Below are 20,025 nucleotides of genomic sequence, written 5' to 3' on the forward strand. Positions count from 1 at the left end.
CTATTCAAAATACCAGCCAACAAATATTATTCATCTGCAATTCAAATCTGAAACGCGTGATCTGGAGTCAGCCATTTTTGATAGCCGCCCAGCTGATAATTGTTACAACGTTTGCCGATAGATGGCGCGATCGGCAGAGCCAATCCGACGACCGGTTTTTCGGTTATGTTGTTAGAAAACATTGTCACCAATAACGTAAGTCATTAAAATGATTTGATTTGCAGTTTCTATAAAAAAATGTAGATGGAGGAAAATGTTGTGTACATCACGAGCGAAAAATACTTTTTCTCCCTCAGGAAGATTATTGCCCTCGGCTTCGCCTCGGGCTTCAAACTTTTTCCCACAGGGAGAAAAAGTTATACTTTTCACTCTAGATATACAAATAACTATTATTGTGACATTCCGGTAATAGTCGAGGTTGTTACGAATTTAAATTTACAAATAATAATAGCTAACAACATTGTTTTTCTATCTGCAATGTATTTTTGTAGCTAAATCCTAGTTGGACGTGATGTTTTGTTGCTCTTTTCAGCATTTGTTAAAAGTCGAATAGACAACTGATGGTAGATTAGAAATGAATAGCAGCTGGCAAGTTGAGTGAATCAGTGACCTTTATAATAGAATGTTATGATCACCTGATTCCTGTTGGTGTAGTGGTGATTGTGTGGTCATCACAGGGTGAACGTGGAATGATTGCGAAGAATGCAATTTCAGCATCAACAGTGCTTATTGTGAGGTCGGTGGATGAAGCTTTCTCAACACACATTGGGTGTATCTCTTCCTCCATACGTTGCTCCTCCATACGTTGTTCCTCCATACGTTGTTCTTCCACACGTTGTGCCTCCATACGTTGTGCCTCCATGCGTTGTGCCTCCATACGTTGTAACTGAATATGATGAACATCTATATTTTGTGGTTCTGCACATACAGTTTCATCCATACGTTCGTCTTCACACTCTTCCATCCGTTCATCTCCTTCTTCTGCTGGATCAATTAATTCCTGCTTAATTTGCTTTTGAAATTCGTCATCTTTCTTGATCGACATATCGTCCAAGTCCATCATCTTATCATCGAAATCATCTTTCATGGGTGTCAGTACTGGCATTTCGGATAAGCCACTGGTTTCATCATCTGTTCTCGTTCTCCCCTCGGCTGTCAATACTGGCTTTTCGTCCGATATTTCTGATCCCTCCTGAAAAAAATACATCAATAATCAAGATGTTGTAGCTAAACAAATATATGGATGTAATTATTATTGTAACATTCAATTTAATCAATAACTTCATGATAAATTATAAAAAGAAAAACCAACAACAAGACTAACAAGGATGAAATAAATAAATATTGCATAAAATTCTGAATATAAATGTTTAATAGGATTAGAAATGATAGCAGTGTTGTTTAAAGTCAATAGATTAACCAATAAATATCAGTAAGATCAACAGCAGACAATAATAATACTACAAAACGCATATAACATTCAATCTATTTTAAAAGCACAAGAGTAAAATCTCGAACATCTATGTTATTGAAGAGAAACACAAATAATAATTATGAAGCTAAACATCAAAATAACATAACCAATGAAGAACAATCTCAATAACAACATGGGACTGTACGCACCTTGAGTAAGTTAGAAAGCTCACATTGGAAGCGCGACGCGCCTACTGTGTGATTTGAGCTTTATACGATGAAAATAGGTTAATATGCGACTATAAATAGGTTTATATTTGACTAGATTTGGTCGGAATAAGGCTGTCTAACTTTATAAACCTCCAATAACATGACATATTTTTACTGTCCAGCATGGAAAATATGTCTGTGTGTTAGAAATGAGTTGAGCATCCTAGTTACGTTGTACAACTATTCATTTAGCCAAGTTATCCTAGTTCCAATTCCCGCTTACTATCATCATAAATGAAAATCACAGATGAATTAACATAAAATTAGATGAGGTAACGATAGATTATATACAATAATAAACAACAGAAAATACATGAAAAATCGATTAAAGACCACTATATTATGAAGACGACTAAATGGTATACAAACCTTATCTTTCTCCTCCATTTCTTCGAATAGTTCAGGCTCTGCGCTTTCCATTCCTTCAACATAGAGTCCGCCTGCACTGGGGAAGCAGTGGTAGCGACGCCAGAACCTGTCCTGGCCATAGCAGTTCGATCGCAGCTGCCCATTTGATGTCTTCAGCGCCTGCAGATTCATTTCTGTTGCCTTGTTTAGGCGCTCTAGCTTCCTGGCCATTTCTTCAAGTGTCAGCTTCTTGTCTTCATCCTGGAAAATATCATTTATTCGTTTCAATTTAAGTATCATAATAGTGAAAAGTTAAGAATGAAGTATGAGGGTTATTGGTAGAATAACGTTACCTATGATTATGAGAAAATGTGCAGATAGAAATCAAGCAATTCTATATTACGGTACTCATCAGATCTTCCTCTCTCTATCACCTTGTAATCTTTCTCTATCAGATTGTAGTTTTATAAATAAAGCACTCAATCACCTCACTCGAATCTCGCCAACTCGACATGACTGCCTCTAAATATGGAGCTACCTGTTGCTGTAACCGCGAGAACCGAAATTTGTGCTGTTTCAAGTTTTTTTAACGCAAAACTGGTTTCACCCATTGGAATTCACAATCATAGGCCAGTTTCATAAGTCACAAGTTACATATTCACTGATACTTTTTAACAGACATTTGTTTTTTTTTATAAAAAGCCACCTTTCTTTTTACGTCAAAATATCTTCCTGTCAACAGTGATATTTAATAAGTCAAAATATCTTCCTGTCAACAGTGATATTTAATAAAACTATCAGTGACGTTGTTCACATGTTATTTTTATAATATTCGGTTATTCCTATTATAACAGGTTATCACTAGCAAAAGCGACAAGAACTTTCACGATTTTGATAGGTCGTAAAATAATGTTCCACCATATGCTGGCATTTTCATTTGAAATTAAATTTTTCAAAGTGAATCACTGTTTTTTTGAAATTATGATTTAGTGCTGAAGAATATTAAATCACTATAAAAACACATAATGCTCTTTAAAAGTAACAAGTATATAAATGATCACATTAAAAAGTTCACACATGCCAGCCTCGTCTCAATGTGAACATCATAATAAGATCATATGATATTAACTCGTCTGTTAAACTCACTTCACATCTCAATATGCAACTGGCCCACATTGCCAATTCCACTAGTGAATTCAGTCACCTGTTCCGTTAAATTCATAGGTGAATAGGTAACTTTAACATAGTTAACTTGTGACTTATGAAACGGGCCCCAGTTATTCAAAGTTAAGGGTGTGTTCACAGAGAAAGCGGTCATGCGTTCTTAGTTCTAGTCTTGGAAGAGTATGGATATAAATAACTACATGCTAAGACCACTCTGACCGCTGAGCGCTCTCTGTGTGGACAAACCCTTATGGGATGAACTGCATATCTGTTCATCTGTTTAAAATGTTCGCAAATCGTGTAGTTGTAGAGAATTTAGTGAAGGCTGCACGGAAAGACAAGTCAACGCTCGATTTAATGTCTCATCTCACGCCAAACTAAAGAACTTCTTTCTAACTTTAGCATGAAAATGGTGGCTCCCCTCTACAGCCCAGCCCTAGCCCTACTTATTCCCAAAATTAGAGGAACAAAAGTGACCAATGATTCAGTACCGATTACAAAGTCAAGAGCCGGTTACTCGATTTCTGGAAGGATTGGCGGCAGAATTATGATCATGGGGATAGAAATATTGGAGCAAAAGTGCTTGGACAGGAACTGATTTAATCAAGTAAAAACATACAAGCTGTTTATCTAAATCTAAAACAATAATGGAACTTCATTTCACCAATGCTCCTCATAGAATAGATTAAGTAACATACTGTTTTCTTTATTCAAAATTGAATTAATTCGATGCACTGGATTATTGGATCATTATAATAATGATATCAAGAGTGAAGTATTTGGAATATAGTATGGAGAAAAATAACGTTTTCATTTGATGATGTTGCAATATTTAGCAGGTAATATCACAATTAAATAATGTCAACATCAAAACAATAATTACTGAGTGAATGATTTGAAATGGGTTTAGAACCATACTTTACGACGTTCTTGATGAAAACAGTCATTGTTATAAAAACATGGAATTATTACATGATATCGTTTGTTTTAATATCTTCGACATAAATATTTTGTCAAGGACGTCAGTGGCACCATATTTTCTTGGATAATACTTGGAAAGTAGTTGGTTTTCACTGACCTCTTCTGGCTGGGTTCCTTCGCTTTCGTTGCCACTCTCCACTTCTTCCACATCATCGTCATCTTGATCTTTGGAGGGCCCCGCTTCCTCGGCATCAGCCCCTTCCAGCATTCTACCGCCAACCATCGACATGGCATTTTGCCTCGACTTCTTGTTCATTAGATGCTTCAATCTAAAAATTAAAACAACGGGTTATATAAATTTATTAGAACCATGGAAGAACTCGATAAGGGTAAATCATTGGTTTTGTGATGTATTTATTCATAGACGATGAATACAGTTGATCAAGTGAGGTAACCTATGGTGAGATTCACGTTTTAAGATCTCTGAAAATAATAATTATCGCCATAATTGCCACGTTTCTTTTTCCATCGATTTCTTTAGTGGATAGTTGTGATTCTGATACATGTCATCCTGGTATATCTGATCTATTGTGCATTATTTTTAATGATTATTCATTTTATCTCGAATATAATATTATATTCACCAAAAAATATATCTTTATATGATTTAATAATAGATTTACATTATTGAGATTAATTGTTATGTTAACTGGTAGTTCATTATATTTGTACATGTATAATCAAGGTGAAAACAATATATAACGATAGCCGATAATATTACAGAGAGCCCATTTGCCTTTTACAGAATAAATTTAGTCTAGAACTTCCAATCGGTTTTCAAGATTCAGAGTAATTAAATTTATTCTAGAAATTAAATTTATTCTAGAGCAATTAAATTTATGTTATAGAATTACAAAAACCCTCATGAATCTTATACTGGATTGGATTAAGATAAATGTTTATTTTAAATTATCTATCTCCATTATGTAGTGTTTCAATCTTGTGTTATAAATTTTAAAAATTATTTGTCATAGATTCCTTGTATTTGTCATTTGTTTGTAATTTTATTCATTTGCTTGTTACTTTGTCTTATCGTTTGTAAGATTGGGATGTGACCTAGTTTCCGTAATTTCATTAATTTTAGTGGTATGAATAAACTCTATTTTCTTTCTATTGACATGTTTGCTGTACCTAGTTATTCGAACTCACTGCCGGCGCAAAAGTTGTTCTTTGCCGGTAGTGCCATTTTGTAAGTTAGAATATTTATTTTATCAATATGTATTACTTTATGGCCAAATAAATGAATTTGAATTTGAGTTCAAGCAACATACAACTTTCGCTAAATTGAAAAAAAGTTGTGAATAATAATGCCATAATTCATAATTCACATAGTGCCATGTTTTTATGATTGAACTCCCTTTATGCACCAAGTATCGATAATTAAAATAGATTTTCTCTGACGATAACTAACTCGTCCACATAAGATTTATTAATATTTTAACATGCAAAATTAAAGGGGTTCACAATGTTGTCTTGATTCAGTATAAATATGGATTCACACAATAGAATTGCATAGAATTGAATACGTGCATTGAATCAAGTGTAAATTCTACTATTGACATGATAGTAATGTGAAAATTGAATGAATAGGTGTTACTTTCAACTCATATTCTGAGAACCAGTAACCTATAGTTTTATTCATAAAGATTATACATTTGAGAACACACGGATGAGATCCTAAACTAGCTTATTTAATACATGATAATAGTAAAAAATATAGAAAAGTTGGAAAAGAAAAAGTAAATATAAGCGAAAATAATACTGACCAGGAACTAATGTTAATTATAAATTGATGGAATCACTTTACCACTAATATTGACGAGTAATATTTCAGAGATGCACACTTCTTATTCTGGGTTGCATCAACTGGGATGAATCAGTTGATCAAGTAACGTCACCAATGGTGAGATTCATGTTTCCAAGTCAGTGCAAATTATAATTATCGCCATAGTTGCCACGTATTTTTTCAACTGACATCTATAGTGGCTAGTTGTGATTCAAGTCATCCTGGTATATCTGATCTAATGTTTATTGTGCATTCTTTTTAATAATATCTCGAATATAATAATATATTTACCAAAAAAATATATCTTTATATTATTTAATAATAGATTTTCATTATTGAGATTAATTATTTTGGTAGTTCACTATATTTCTATATAGCCTACAAACGATTTGTTAATTGTGTGAAGTTGGAAAGGATAGAGCTTCAAGATTTAGGATAGAACTTTAAAATGTGAATCTTACTATAAGCTATGCGCTGATACTGTATTGGAACAGATCTTGCTTACAGCAATCCAGCAAACGTGTTTATCTAAGGGTTCTATTGGTAAATACTAAAGTCAAATGGTCTCCATTTTCGTATCAACTATCTATTGAAATAAAAGTTGATGCAACAAATATTTCAAGTGAATAAAATATTGTACACCTTAAGACAAAGGAATGGACACACCTTATTGTTTGTATGAGTGTCTTGTTTGCTTACTTGCGAACTTTTGCTTCGGTGTTCCAGCGCTCTCGTCTGAGATGAGCCACAGTGTCAATGGCACTGTCGATTTGCTTGGTGACTGCTTTATTCTGAAGAAGCTCGTGACAAAGGAAACCGAGTATTGCCGCTTTCTGAGTGGCATTCAGTGCTAAAAATGGCTTCTTCTTCAACCACTCCGACATGCGATATGTATTGTTTTCTCGCAAAGCAACAAAGAATGCTGCGTTCTTGCCCTTTTCACAGACTTTCAAGCCATCTTCGCCATTTTCACTCATATTATTGTGATGATCAGACATCCGCTTCTCTCTGTCTCTCTCGAACGCATGACCTAAAGGACAGTTGAATAAAAAATGTTAATTCGAGTAACACTTATACCAATTAATATTTAAAAAAATACACCTATTCTTGAACGTTGCCATGGCAACCACGTATCGAATAGTTTTGCAAGTTTGAATTTTCAAGTGGAAAAGCAGTAAGGTAAAAGTTGACACTCTGTGTTATACTAAACTATACAAGGTTTCACTACAAATTAAAGTTGAAATAATTTTCAATTTATAAAATAAACATTTATTACTGGAAAAAATTGAAATGAAATCAAAATACATTAAAGTACCCTTTTTATGTGTTTTATACCCTTTATGAGTGCATAACTTATGAGAACCATTTTCAATGAGAGCCAACACAGTTATGCCCTGATGGATGTACTGTACTGGAAGATATTTTTATTCTATTTCAATTCAAAATTGAATTTATTTTTTCTGAAAAAATATTCAATATTTTAATTTCTTTCAACTTCAATTTGAATTATAAGAGCATTAATAAAATAAGTACAATCCATAAATAAGTACTATACCCTACTATGGTAATAGTAGTTATCATTTTTATTTTCTTAATCATTATTATGCGTATGGCTTTCTTGGCAGAGACCCTTGTAGGGATGTTCCATCTTGCCTAACACCCAAGTCATTTCCTATAAGAGAACAAACACTTATAAGTATAAATAGGTTATACTGGGTTGAAGTTCACTAACTAAAAATTTCTACTATCACTTTCACTCCCAATTAATATTTTTTTTTACTATGAAGTCCGAAATTGATGAGAACCATTCTCTCAACAAATTTTTATGATACTGTGACATTTTGTTAAAAATATCGTGGGTCAAGTGGAAAAGCATCTTATAGCCTCAAGTTAGCCACAACTTTGGTAATGTTCATTAAGTGTGGAAATTTATCTACTGTATATCTATATATCCATTGTAGCGTTGCTAATCACAACATGGAATATCAGTTCTCATAACAAGCAAAAAAATAAAAATTATTACTTGAGATTCAGATGGTGAGAAATGAATAAGTATTTCAAAAAATTGAGTGAAATTATATTTTTGAAGAGATAATTCGGTCATATTGTAATCCACATAACGTTAAATTGAAAGAAAATTATGACATGTGATAGAGAATTTCGAAATATGAAGTGCTCCTTAGCTATTGAAGAAATAAATAACAGTGGTATTGACAATATCAAAGTCTTATTCTCTCAATTATTGAAGAACTCTCAAATCTGAGGGAAGGTTTAGATTGAATCAATTAAATAAATTGTTCGATTTGATGAACAACATTAATTAGCAATTTCAATGTGATCCATCAAAGTGGTGCGTATTATATAAAATCAATGCTCAGCACAATACACTAATTACCTATCTATTGTCAGGTCCACGTTATAATGGCAGTGTACAATGATAATAATGTTGCTGTCCTTTTCTATCATACAACAAAACAGATAGAGCTATCTCTCTCTCTATCTTTGCAATGTTGTCCGTTTTCCACAATATTTTATTTTTATTTTTGACAGTGACTGTACAAAAGTAAACAAACAATTCTCAGCCGCCATTTTTTCTTCATTCTATCAAAGTACTTTGGTACACAAGTCGTATAATTGATTTAAAACGTATTTTTGAAACAATGAAATAATATTTAGACATTACCGTATGAGAAAAACAAATTAAAATACCTGAAATGACATTTTAAAAGTTGATAACCATCCTAGATTTCATCCATGCTTCAGTTAGTCTACACGTATAGGTTAGACCTACTCGTACCGGTATAAATAATATTGAAAGGTTATTTAGAAATATTTCTATTGAAATAACTTATTTTAAATAGGATTTCTATTTTTCTATTATTTTTAAAATAAATTGAAATAGAATACCTACCAAATAACTTAATTTTGTTGTTTTGAAATTCAGATTGGTGTATCACAGCTTTTTAAATTAGCCGCCATTTCAGGTTTGTATAAAAATAAAAATCTGATCTAAGTTATGGAAGCAAATTTTGAATCAAATTTTGAAAAAATATACTTTCTTGATTAATTTGACATTGAATTTATTATTTTATTGAGGAAATGATTATTATTATCAGATTAAAATTTAATGGGATGAATTGAGTAACAGCTGTGTACACTCAGTGGCAAAAGGGAGAGACTTGGCAACGTTTTTCTCCTATCTTTCTTCACTGCCAATATAACGTGGACCTCACTATACACCTATCTACTAGCACATGATGTATTTTATAAACAAGTCTGAACAAATTCAGTATACTGTAATTTATTATTATTGCAATATATTGATTATAAATCATCAACAAATTAGAAACTTTGTTGAGATGTTGAACCAAAAGACATGCTCATTCTGATAAAAATAAATCAACAAATATATGGAAGCCAGGGGTTTAGGAGGCGGAGTCCCTTGCTAAACGTTGAGGCAAGTGAAGCAAGTACCATAAGTAAGTCTGTGATGTAATTTCAATATAAAATATTCAATAAAAGTACAATTTGATAATAATAATCATAATTATATACAATTCTATAAATGACACATGAGTAATACCTGTTAAAGCCTTGACCTCTCCTGTAGCATTGGCGTACAAATATATCCTGAATATCTCAGAGATGTTCGCATGGGAGATGTCAGCTTGTTTGAGGCTTTGGCCCAGAAGAGTTGTGTGTCTTGCTGGATTTGGGATTCCGGGATCTTCAATCGCACAAATTATGAGATGAGTCATGACTGACAGCAGTTCTTCTTCGGCCACTTCATCCCCAAGAAGGGCTTTCTGCAAACTTTTCAAAGTTGGGAGACTGCCCATGTCTGTAAAAATTAACAATAATTGTAATCAATTCAACTTCTTGTGGAGTTTCCATCGAACACATAGCATAAAACTGGCATGAAATTGCTTCAAGAATTATTGTTTTGTTTAATATGTTTGACGCATCATCACGTCTGGACTACTGGACTGATTAACTTGATTTTTTGAATTTAGATTCTCAATTAACCGAGGATGGTTATAGACCTATTTTCAATTCTTCATTACGACAAGTTTTCAGTTTATCAAGTTTTAAAATGAACCCTTGCGGAGCACGGGTTACCTGCTAGTTATTCAATAAGGAGAACATGCTGTAGTTGGAAGAAATGGTCATGAGAAGAAAATAGAATATCTTAAATCCATGATGTTAGATATGCAAAAGCTATGTTATATGAAAGCTATGGTAATCAATTTGAACTTGCTTCACAATCTCTCAAAATAAAATGCCTGACATTCCTGTTTTCTTAATCTTGTTCTATACTTACTCCTCAGCTCTACAGGTCTTCACAACCCTTGGCCTCCCTCACATAGCCTCTCCATCTGTCTCGATCCTCGGCCTGCCAACTCCAGTTACGAACTCCAAGCGTCCTTAGATCGCGTTCCACATCATTCGTCCATCTATTTCTTGGTCGACCTTTTTTTCATCTGTTATATATTTTCTCCTTCCATATACATTTCACCACTCTTCCATCTCCCATTCTCAACATATGCCCCATCCATCTTATTCTGCCAACTTTTATCGACCGCACAATGTCTTCATTGTTTAAGAATTCCTCTATTTCAAATTTTTTCCTTCCTCTCCAGAGACCATTCTCAAAAACAGGGCCCAAGATTCTTCTCACCACCTTTCTTACAAAAACTCTCAGTCTTTGCATATCTCCTGCAGTAAGCACCCATGTTTCCGATCCATAACACACCACAGGCTTCACCAATGCTTTGTACAGTTGCAATTACCTAGGTCGTCTACCTATCGAAATGTATAGGGTCCAGTCTTCATGTCTCTAGCATCTCTCCTAACTACTGCTGGTGACACTCTCAGGTATTTTGTCTTGGCCTCGATTATCTCTAATCCCATTGGTTTGCTATTGCTTGCTAGGAATGTGAAGGCTTCTCTCAAGGCTGAAACTGTTCTCGCTACTATGACCAGATCATCTGCATATCCACAAACTTGCCTTAGTCTATTTACTATAGTACTTCTATGCGTGATACCTTCTACTGCTTCATGGAGAGCCTAATTGAACAATAATGCAGACAGCGCATCTCCTTGCCTTACATACTTTACAGGGAAACGCATCCCAACAGTCTTGCCTATACTTACTCTGGAGTAGGTCTCATTTAGGATAGCTGCCACTAGTCTGATTAATTTTGAAGGTAACTTATTCTTTTCCAGTGCTTCAAGTAGCTTTCTCCTGTATAAACTAATCTTGTTCTATAACTACAGGAAAACTTTCCACACATAACTTGTTGGAGGTTCTATTACATATGAAATCATACGGTAGATATGCACCCAGCATTTCTATTCAGAGATTCATTATATTTAATTTCATAATATAATAAAAAATTTGTTTTTATATTGTATTATAAAGTTGAATAATAGAACTGGCATTTGCTGAACACTTGATAGAATCAGGCCATAATTTTACAAATATGAATTCCAATATGAAAATACTAAATTATGGTAATAAATGTGGAAAACTGAATGTTAGAGAAGATTTTCATATTCATGCGGCGGCAAAATTAAATAGAGATAAAATAATAAATTTAATTCAATTAGACATCAATAATCCCATTTTTGATAGAATCATGCAAATTTAAATCCAAAATTTACAGTCCTAGTTTAACAAATCATATGCATATACAAACATATGATCAAAAATAAGAAGCTTGCAATAGTATTAATTTAATGTTATTTTATTTATTTTCCAATCACTTGATAATGGCATTATAAACGAAACATGTGACACAATAGTTTTAAAAAGGGTACTAAGATTTATATTTTTATTTATTTATATTCAAAAGTAGCCCTAAAGAAAAAATACAATTTGAGCAATAGAAATTTGTAGTAGCATCCCGATAGAGCTAAACAAAGGTGTTATTGAATCCTCATCACCTAGCAAGACTATTTGATGAGAGCAAAATGAGTCTTATTTACACAAATAAAAACACGTTTCAGTCGCATTGTACAATCTTCAGTGTGAGATAATTAATTACTAGTTCGGCCAAGGCTGATAAATTTGATGACATAGCATTATATTATTCGAGTGGCTGAGAAATTTTGCTGTTATAACATGAAATTTCATGAACTTGATCACCTATGACTACACTAGTAATTAACTAGATCGGGGAGTCCGATCTCACTAGGCGTCAAAATCTGCAAAACCGTAGAAACCAATCCGAAAAAACTCACTCTAAAAATAGTACTGGTTGTTTTACTGTATAAATGAGATGGTTGACAATATTTAAGTGCTTCATTATGCTTTAATAAAACGTTTTTACCAGACTATGTCAGAAACTGAAATAACCAAAGTATATTTTTACTGTACTCATTATATTAAGGTTAAAATGTTATACCAACTAAGGAATTGGATGGAGACTCCACTTTCTCATTTACTTATAAAGCCCTTTCAATTATTTGATTGTATACAAAGGCAATTCCAATAAGATGAAATTACTTACCAAATCCCAATGTTTCGCCAAAGTTATGTAGAAATTCGAAAATCATGAGAGTATCAGCGAAAGCTTGGCCACTCAGCTTCAGACCAGGGATCCTCTCAAGCCTGGGAAGAGGCTTTGCTTCAATCAGCTCCATGTCTTCTACTGGTTTCCTCAGTTCATTCAGAATTTCCATATCAATTCTACGTTGCTCCAAAATTTTCTCTCTCGAAGCCAATTTCTCGGCTCTCACTTCTTGCTTACGTCTCTCGCGTTCTTCCATTCTTTTACGAGCATCAAGAGCTTTCACATAAGTCATATGCTGTCGGCGTCTTTCCCTTTCCTGTGTAAATGCAAAACATCAATTAAATAATTACAAAAAGTTTCAATGAAAATTTGAAAAGTCAATGAAAATTTCAATGAAAAGTCCAATGAAAATTTTATTAAAAGTGTTTACACATTATTATGACATGAATCTGTCACTTTTGCGAGGATATGATGAATAGAGGATCTACTGATTTAGTTTCATACTGAACTACTGGCAAACAATGCATGAAATCAAAGAACTGAATGTTTCAGATGCTCATAACAAGCTGTATCAAGACAATACAGCTCTTGGAATTACAGAATAGTGTTTTTCACAATAGAAAAATTATACGGCATGTATTGTGTTGAATTTACTTCTTACAGAAAAATTAGAAATATAAACTGGTAAAAAGATCCCAGTTCTGGCGACTACTTGAGGCTACAACTGTTGCAGGGCTATGAGCGTTATAGCATCACAAAAAGTCTAAAATTATAATATGACCCAATATTAAAATCAATAAAATTCATTGATGAAGTTTTGAAATTGTGAGACATTAATGGATAAGATTTCGATTACTCTTATATAGTTCTATTCGAATAATCAATATTTCTAGCTTAAGTTAGATATTTAGCCTATACATATTTTTTCAATTAAGGAATATATCAAATTAAATATTATATAATGACGGTCTAAAATATTCATCATCATCATCATCATCATCATCATATATATAACATCACGACATGAAACATTAAGAGAGCATTACAATGTAAGAAAACATTATTATATTATATTAAATATTTTCAATCATTATTAATAACACCTGTGATTTTAGTTGTAAGTATTTGTTTTTTATTTCTAAATTTTCAAATAATTCAATGTTTTCAAGTTTTGAGTTATAGTTGAGTGCGATATTCTAAACGATTTTTAAACCATTTGAATTCTAAACTTTTGCTTGTATATCTCTGGACTCGGAATTTGATTCGAATTGATAAGGTGAAGCAACATAACCCACCTTTTCAACATACTTCTTTCCAAAATTCGAAAAGGAAACAGTTTTGGGCTAGGCCTGTTGTTCCTTTTCTGATCATGTATATGATTTGTGTATTATGTAATGTTGAATAAATAAATGATCGTGTAGCTCCCTAAAACGCTAATCTCACCTAGCTCATGTTGGGCTATTGTTCTAATACATATCCTTTTAATATATTTGCATAAATTTTATGTGATATTTGAGATTTCAGGAAGGTCAACTATTATATGCATTTACTATAATAATATATTTACTATATAATAACTAAACCATGCATTTGTTTTCAAGGTAACTATTGTGTCATATAATATTATAATAATCTTTCAATAGGTTCCATTCAACTTACTTGTTCTTTAAGAATAGCAGCCTGCTGTCGTTTCAATTCTCGTTCCTGAAAAACCGATTTATAGCGAATGAAAATACAGTACTTTGAATGATATTTCAATAGAATTAATTTAATTTTTGAGAAAGAGTATCTATATATGATCAGGACACAAATTAATGAAATCTACTTTAAAGGAACTATTTAAAGATTTATTCATTTCACTCCTATAATCTGTATAGTTAGTTGCTTTTGAACTCTGTTATAGTTTCAACTTTCTACTTCTCACTAACATACGAGCTTATAAATGAAGAACAGTTTGAATCTCTTTGATATTGAATAATTTGATAGCTAATGCATCTAGATCTAGATAAACTCAAAGGTGAGATCTTCAAATTATCAATAATAATTACTTTACTACAATATGATTTGAATTAATATACTTGATATTTTACCCGCCATATTGTACAAAAACAATTACTTGGTGTACTAACGTATTCAAAATGGTAAATAGATATATTGTAATCAGTTCTATTTGTATTAAATAAAAGAAGATCAAATCTAATCTAGCGCATAGATTCAGATTTTTACTGTGGAATATTCTGTATTATTACTTCTAGATTGGATATTGAGTCATTCATGGATGAATATAATTAAATAAAAAATCTAGCTTGACTGGATAGTTACAATAATGTTGAAAATTATCTTTCGCCCTCCTAGAAAAAATCTATAGAACTCGGTAAATACATACAATGATAATCACAAGAATTTAGAAACTTTTCGAATTATTGAAGAAATACAATGGTTGGTTACTATATGAATCAACCATACTTCAAAATGAGTGAACATTTTTTCTAATGTCATTCGAAAACTTACCTGCTGTTTTCTCATTTGCTCCTCCACTTTTAATTTCTCTAGCTCTTCCTGCCTTTTGCGTTTCGCCTACAAGTCATCAACCAAGATAGTAATAGAACAGCAATTATAAAAAAAGTATCAAACTTTAAAATTTAAAAATAGAACGGTACGAGTGATGAATAAAGACCTACACATACAAATTTCAAAAATCTATGATTTTTTGGAATGTCCAGTAATACGTACATAAGGGTTAGATTCATGATCGTTATCAAGGATTAATATATAACTACTTTCATAATTTCAGGATTTTTTCGGAGCATTATTCTTCTTCAAAGCAAAATAGTTTTAACATTCATTTCCTCTATTTTCATTTGAAAGTATACCGTATTGAAACAATATTATAACAGCTGTAGTTGTTCCAGGGAATTAAGTTTGATCGTATTACCAGAATAAAAATGTTGCCATGGAAACAACATGCATTAGTTTTTTGGAACACAAATATTAATTTTTCTACAACTGCGCGTAAAAAAAGAATTTACATACTCAATTATCCTCGTAAAACAGCTTATTTCTGAGGAGAATCTACTTTTTCGCTCGATAACCATCTGCGTATGCGCAGTAGATTTTCATTACGCTCGCTAATCAGCTGATGATAAGCAGCTTGCCAAAAGTAGATCAAATCTTAACCTAAAAAGTCGGTAATTGACTTGTACCGGTTCTGCTTAAGCAGCCATGATGGATATCAGTGAAGACGAATTATTAACTCCACCAGATATAAGTAAGTAAGTAAGGTTTGTGCAGTTGTAGAAAAAATGTTGTAGCCTATGTAATTCGCGCGTAATACTTCTTTATCGCTCTTGCAAAATTATCACGCTCCGCTTCGCGTCGCGTGATAACTGTTTTGCGCGAGCGATAAAGTCGCGCATTACGCTCTTAATACATAAATAGCTATTTCCTTGAAAAATCTAGCCTATTTGACTAATCACAAAATATGATGAGGAGATATGCCGCATATCAAGAATTTTATTAGCTTTAGGACGTTTTCAGCTCCAAAAATATTTGTGAATGTGTTATAATATCCAATTATAATAGTTGTAGGTCCAGATTCCACACTTTCACCGTGAAATATATGGAAATAAAATTATCATGAAAAAAATAATTCAAATTATAGGCTCAACTAAAACTCTTTCTATCTGATAGCCCATAAGTTCTCTTAAATTCAGGCGATTGAAACAATTAAATATTATTAATTCATTACTTTAGCTACAAAATAGCCTTTTTGTTCATTCACTGCCTACTAAAGAACTGGAATCATACAAAGTAGTTTAATTCAATATCATGATGCAGGAAGATTTTCTGTTAGCAATTTTATTTGGTAACAATACTTTCAAACGAATCAAAAACTAATAATTATTTGATTTTCCATGCATTCATTACTCTAGGTCAAAAATCTACCATTCATTACTATTATCCATATACCCGTATTTGATAAGTATTTCAAGAGTATCAGATCTACGTAGGTGAAATTCCAACATGCCTCCCTAAAGAACTAGGCAAGAAAGCTGGAAATTTACGTTATATTGATGTTGAGATAACACTACAAGATTAGATTACATGCATATTACATATGTTGCTTTAATTTATGGCGTTTTAATGGATTCTTAAAGCTGCTGAATCCTACTTCATTTGGAATACGAACCTTTTTCGCATAAATAGAATAACATCCGTAAGTAATAATCTGTTTCCTACACACATTTTAAAAATTAATGTCCGGTAATATAGTCATAGTTTCAACGAATTGGGCATTTTCTCACTTGTATATTCTTATTTTTTCTTCGATGATAAATTCAAAATACATCAATGATATGATAATCATATGTCATGAATCAGTTGTTTGAATTATTCTTAATCATCAGAAAGTTTGTTATTTTATCTCAGTTTATTTTAGTCAATAAAAGCCATTATTCTAGCTCTTCAATGGTCTCTATTTATTACAATTTTATTGACTAAAATAAGTACCGGTAATCAAAATGCCAAAGAGAAAAACCCGGGATCGAATTAATGTTGAATCTCCATCACGGAATCAGGATAAGCCTACCGAATTATCTCGAAATGAACCCGTTGATACATCTTTCAACTCGGAATCAATTGGGAAAATTCTCAAACCAAAATGTCTAAGTGTGGATCCAGATTCTTCTAGTGCACCAATGGAATGGAGACACTGGAAAAGAATGCTGGATGCCTACTTGAAAGGAAACTATTACACTGAAGATAAGAAATTGGATATCTTAGTTACCTTGCTGTCAGCTGAAAATTACAAATTGATAATAGATTGTACTACATTCGAGGAAAATATCTCCATCCTTGAAGGCATATTTATCAAGAAGAAAAGCGAAATCTTTACAAGGTACCTTCTCTCTATAAGAAAACAAAAACAAGGTGAGTCCATCGATAATTTTTTCCTAAAACTGAAAGAACTCAGCCTAGAATGTAATTTTACAGCGATCTCTGCTACAGAGAATCGAGAGGAGCACATAAAAGAAGCATTGATTGCAGGTTTATATTCATCCGAAATCCGCCAACGAATTTTAGAAAGCCCAGATATGTCTTTGCATGAAACTCTTAATCGTGCAAGAGCTTTTGAGTCTGCAAAAGATCAATCACAATGCTACAATAAATCTAATCCTCCATTTGAGCTTAATGCTTGCAAAGATACAGAAAATGCATCAAATCTAATTCCTAATAAAAAAAAACACTTCAGACTCCTCATTATCAGCTGTTAGTATTAGTGGACATCATGCTGTTTTTGTGGCAACAAAAAACATTCTCGACTATTTTGCCCAGCTAAAAACGAATTCTGCAAGAAGTGTGGTCAGAAGGGACACTTTGCTCGGGTATGTAACTCAAAATCTTCCGTATTAGAGAAAAAAAGAGAGTTTAGTAATTCGATATTACTAACACCTTCAGTGCAAGCCGAAAAATGTCTTTCAAAGGTTATTATTCCTATTACCATAAACGGAACTGAAAGTCAAGCACTGATCGATACTGGAGCAACTGGCAACTTTATTGACGATACCTATGCAAAAAAACTGAATTTAGAAGTTATACCAGAGATAGGAAAAGTAACTTTAGGCTCAAAACGCTTCACACCACAAATCCGAGGCAAAGTTAACGTGAATTTAACACAGTTCAGGGAGAAAGTTATACAAACACAACCTTAATGCTTATGCAAGACCTCTGTGAAAATATTATTCTTGGGCACGAATTTATGAACAATTTCTCCAGTATAGAAATACCATTTGGAGGTAATAAGCCACCTCTTACTATTTGCGGAATAACTCAAGCAAAAATTCCTCCTTGCTCCCTTTTTCAACATCTAAAACCCAATTGTCAACCAATTACAACCAAATCTCGCAAATTATCAAAAGATGATGAAGATTTTATTTCCAATGAAATTCAACAATTACTGGAAGATGGCATCATAGAAGAAAGCCACACACCTTGGCGTGCCCAAGCATTTGTTGTTAAACCCGATAACCGAAAAAAGGATGGTTAAAGATTATTCTAGAACTATAAACAAATTCACTGAATTGGACGCCTATCCCATTCCAAATATGGAAGATTTAGTTCGCAAAGTAGCTCAGTATTCCTGGTATAGTACTGTAGATCTGAAATCCGCATATCACCAAGTACCAATCTTACTTGAAGAAAGGCAATACACAGGATTTGAAGCATGTGGGAAACTTTATCAGTTCTGTCGTATTCCTTTTGGTGTCACTAATGGTGTTTCAGCTTTTCAAAGAGTAATTGATTCACTCATACAAAAAGAGAAATTATTTGATACCTATGCTTATTTAGATGACGTCATAATTTGTGGAAATTCAAAAGAAGAACATGACACTAATCTTGAACGGTTTCTTGCAGCAGCTTCAAATAACTCACTTACTATAAACAAGGAGAAGAGTAAATTCTGTCAAAAGGAGATACGTTTCCTAGGATTTTTAGTTGGAAACAAATCATTACGTCCAGATCCCGAACGCCTTGAGCCTCTACTTAATATGCCCCCACCTCCTAATCTCAAAACTCTTCAGAGAACTGTGGGCCTCTTCGCACATTACTCTCGATGGATACAAAATTTTTCAAGTAAAATTCATGCCTTGGCACACTGTACGCTCTTCCCTCTTCAAGGAAAGGCCCTTGCAGCTTTTGAAGATCTTAAAAAAGAAGTAGCTGCAGCTGTAATTCATGTTTTTGATGAAGGAGGCATTCTCACTGTAGAGACTGATGCCTCAGATTTCTGCATAGCAGCAACACTATCTTACAATGAACGTCCTGTTGCATACTTTTCACGAATGCTAAACGAAAGTGAAAAACGACACTCATCAGTTGAAAAAGAAGCATATGCCATTGTAGAATCTATTAGGAAGTGGCGTCATTACTTATCTGGTCGTTTCTTTCAACTTATTACTGATCAAAAATCTGTTTCATTCATGTTCAGTAGCGCGGCAAGAGGCAAGGTGAAGAACGAAAAAATCATGAGGTGGCGCCTTGAGCTATCTCAATACACCTATGAGATCATTTAGCGACCTGGAAAAGAGAACATAACTGCTGACGCTCTTTCTCGAGCATGTGTGATAATGGGATGTATCACATCAAAACAAGACTTGATAAAATATCATCAAGACCTCTGCCACCCCGGCATCACAAGATTTTTTCACTGGACTAAAGCTCATAACCTTCCATACTCGGTAGATGACATCAGAGAAGTCTGCATGGAATGCAAGATCTGCTGAGAGCTGAAGCCAAGATTCAACTGTTTCAAAGGAAAATAGATAAAAGCAACACGGCCTTTTGAAAGGATCAACATTGACTTCAAAGGACCCCTGCCATCATCAACTAGAAACAAGTACATCCTCACTATTGTGGATGAATATTCGAGATTTCCCTTTGCCTATCCCTGTCGAGACATGTCATCAGAAACAGTAATTCAAAATCTCAATGACTTATTCATCACATACGGCTATCCTTCATACATACACACTGATAGAGGGACCAGTT

General features: G+C 33.2%; 1 protein-coding gene across 1 annotated transcript in view; it reads right to left on the reverse strand.

Moving 5' to 3' along the window:
- Positions 1-20,025, reverse strand: part of LOC111051023 (bromodomain adjacent to zinc finger domain protein 2B) — a 137,276-nt gene that overhangs the window by 40,237 nt on the left and 77,014 nt on the right. Inside the window, exons 19-26 of the mRNA XM_039442064.1 lie at positions 14,989-15,054; positions 14,137-14,181; positions 12,475-12,793; positions 9,546-9,803; positions 6,662-6,992; positions 4,274-4,445; positions 2,053-2,292; positions 636-1,192 (exon numbers count right to left, since the gene is read on the reverse strand). Coding sequence (XP_039297998.1) covers positions 636-1,192; positions 2,053-2,292; positions 4,274-4,445; positions 6,662-6,992; positions 9,546-9,803; positions 12,475-12,793; positions 14,137-14,181; positions 14,989-15,054 — 1,988 coding nt within the window. The remainder of the gene's footprint in view (positions 1-635; positions 1,193-2,052; positions 2,293-4,273; positions 4,446-6,661; positions 6,993-9,545; positions 9,804-12,474; positions 12,794-14,136; positions 14,182-14,988; positions 15,055-20,025) is intronic.

Source organism: Nilaparvata lugens, chromosome X (genome assembly GCF_014356525.2).
Source record: "Nilaparvata lugens isolate BPH chromosome X, ASM1435652v1, whole genome shotgun sequence".
Lineage (NCBI taxonomy): Eukaryota > Metazoa > Arthropoda > Insecta > Hemiptera > Delphacidae > Nilaparvata > Nilaparvata lugens.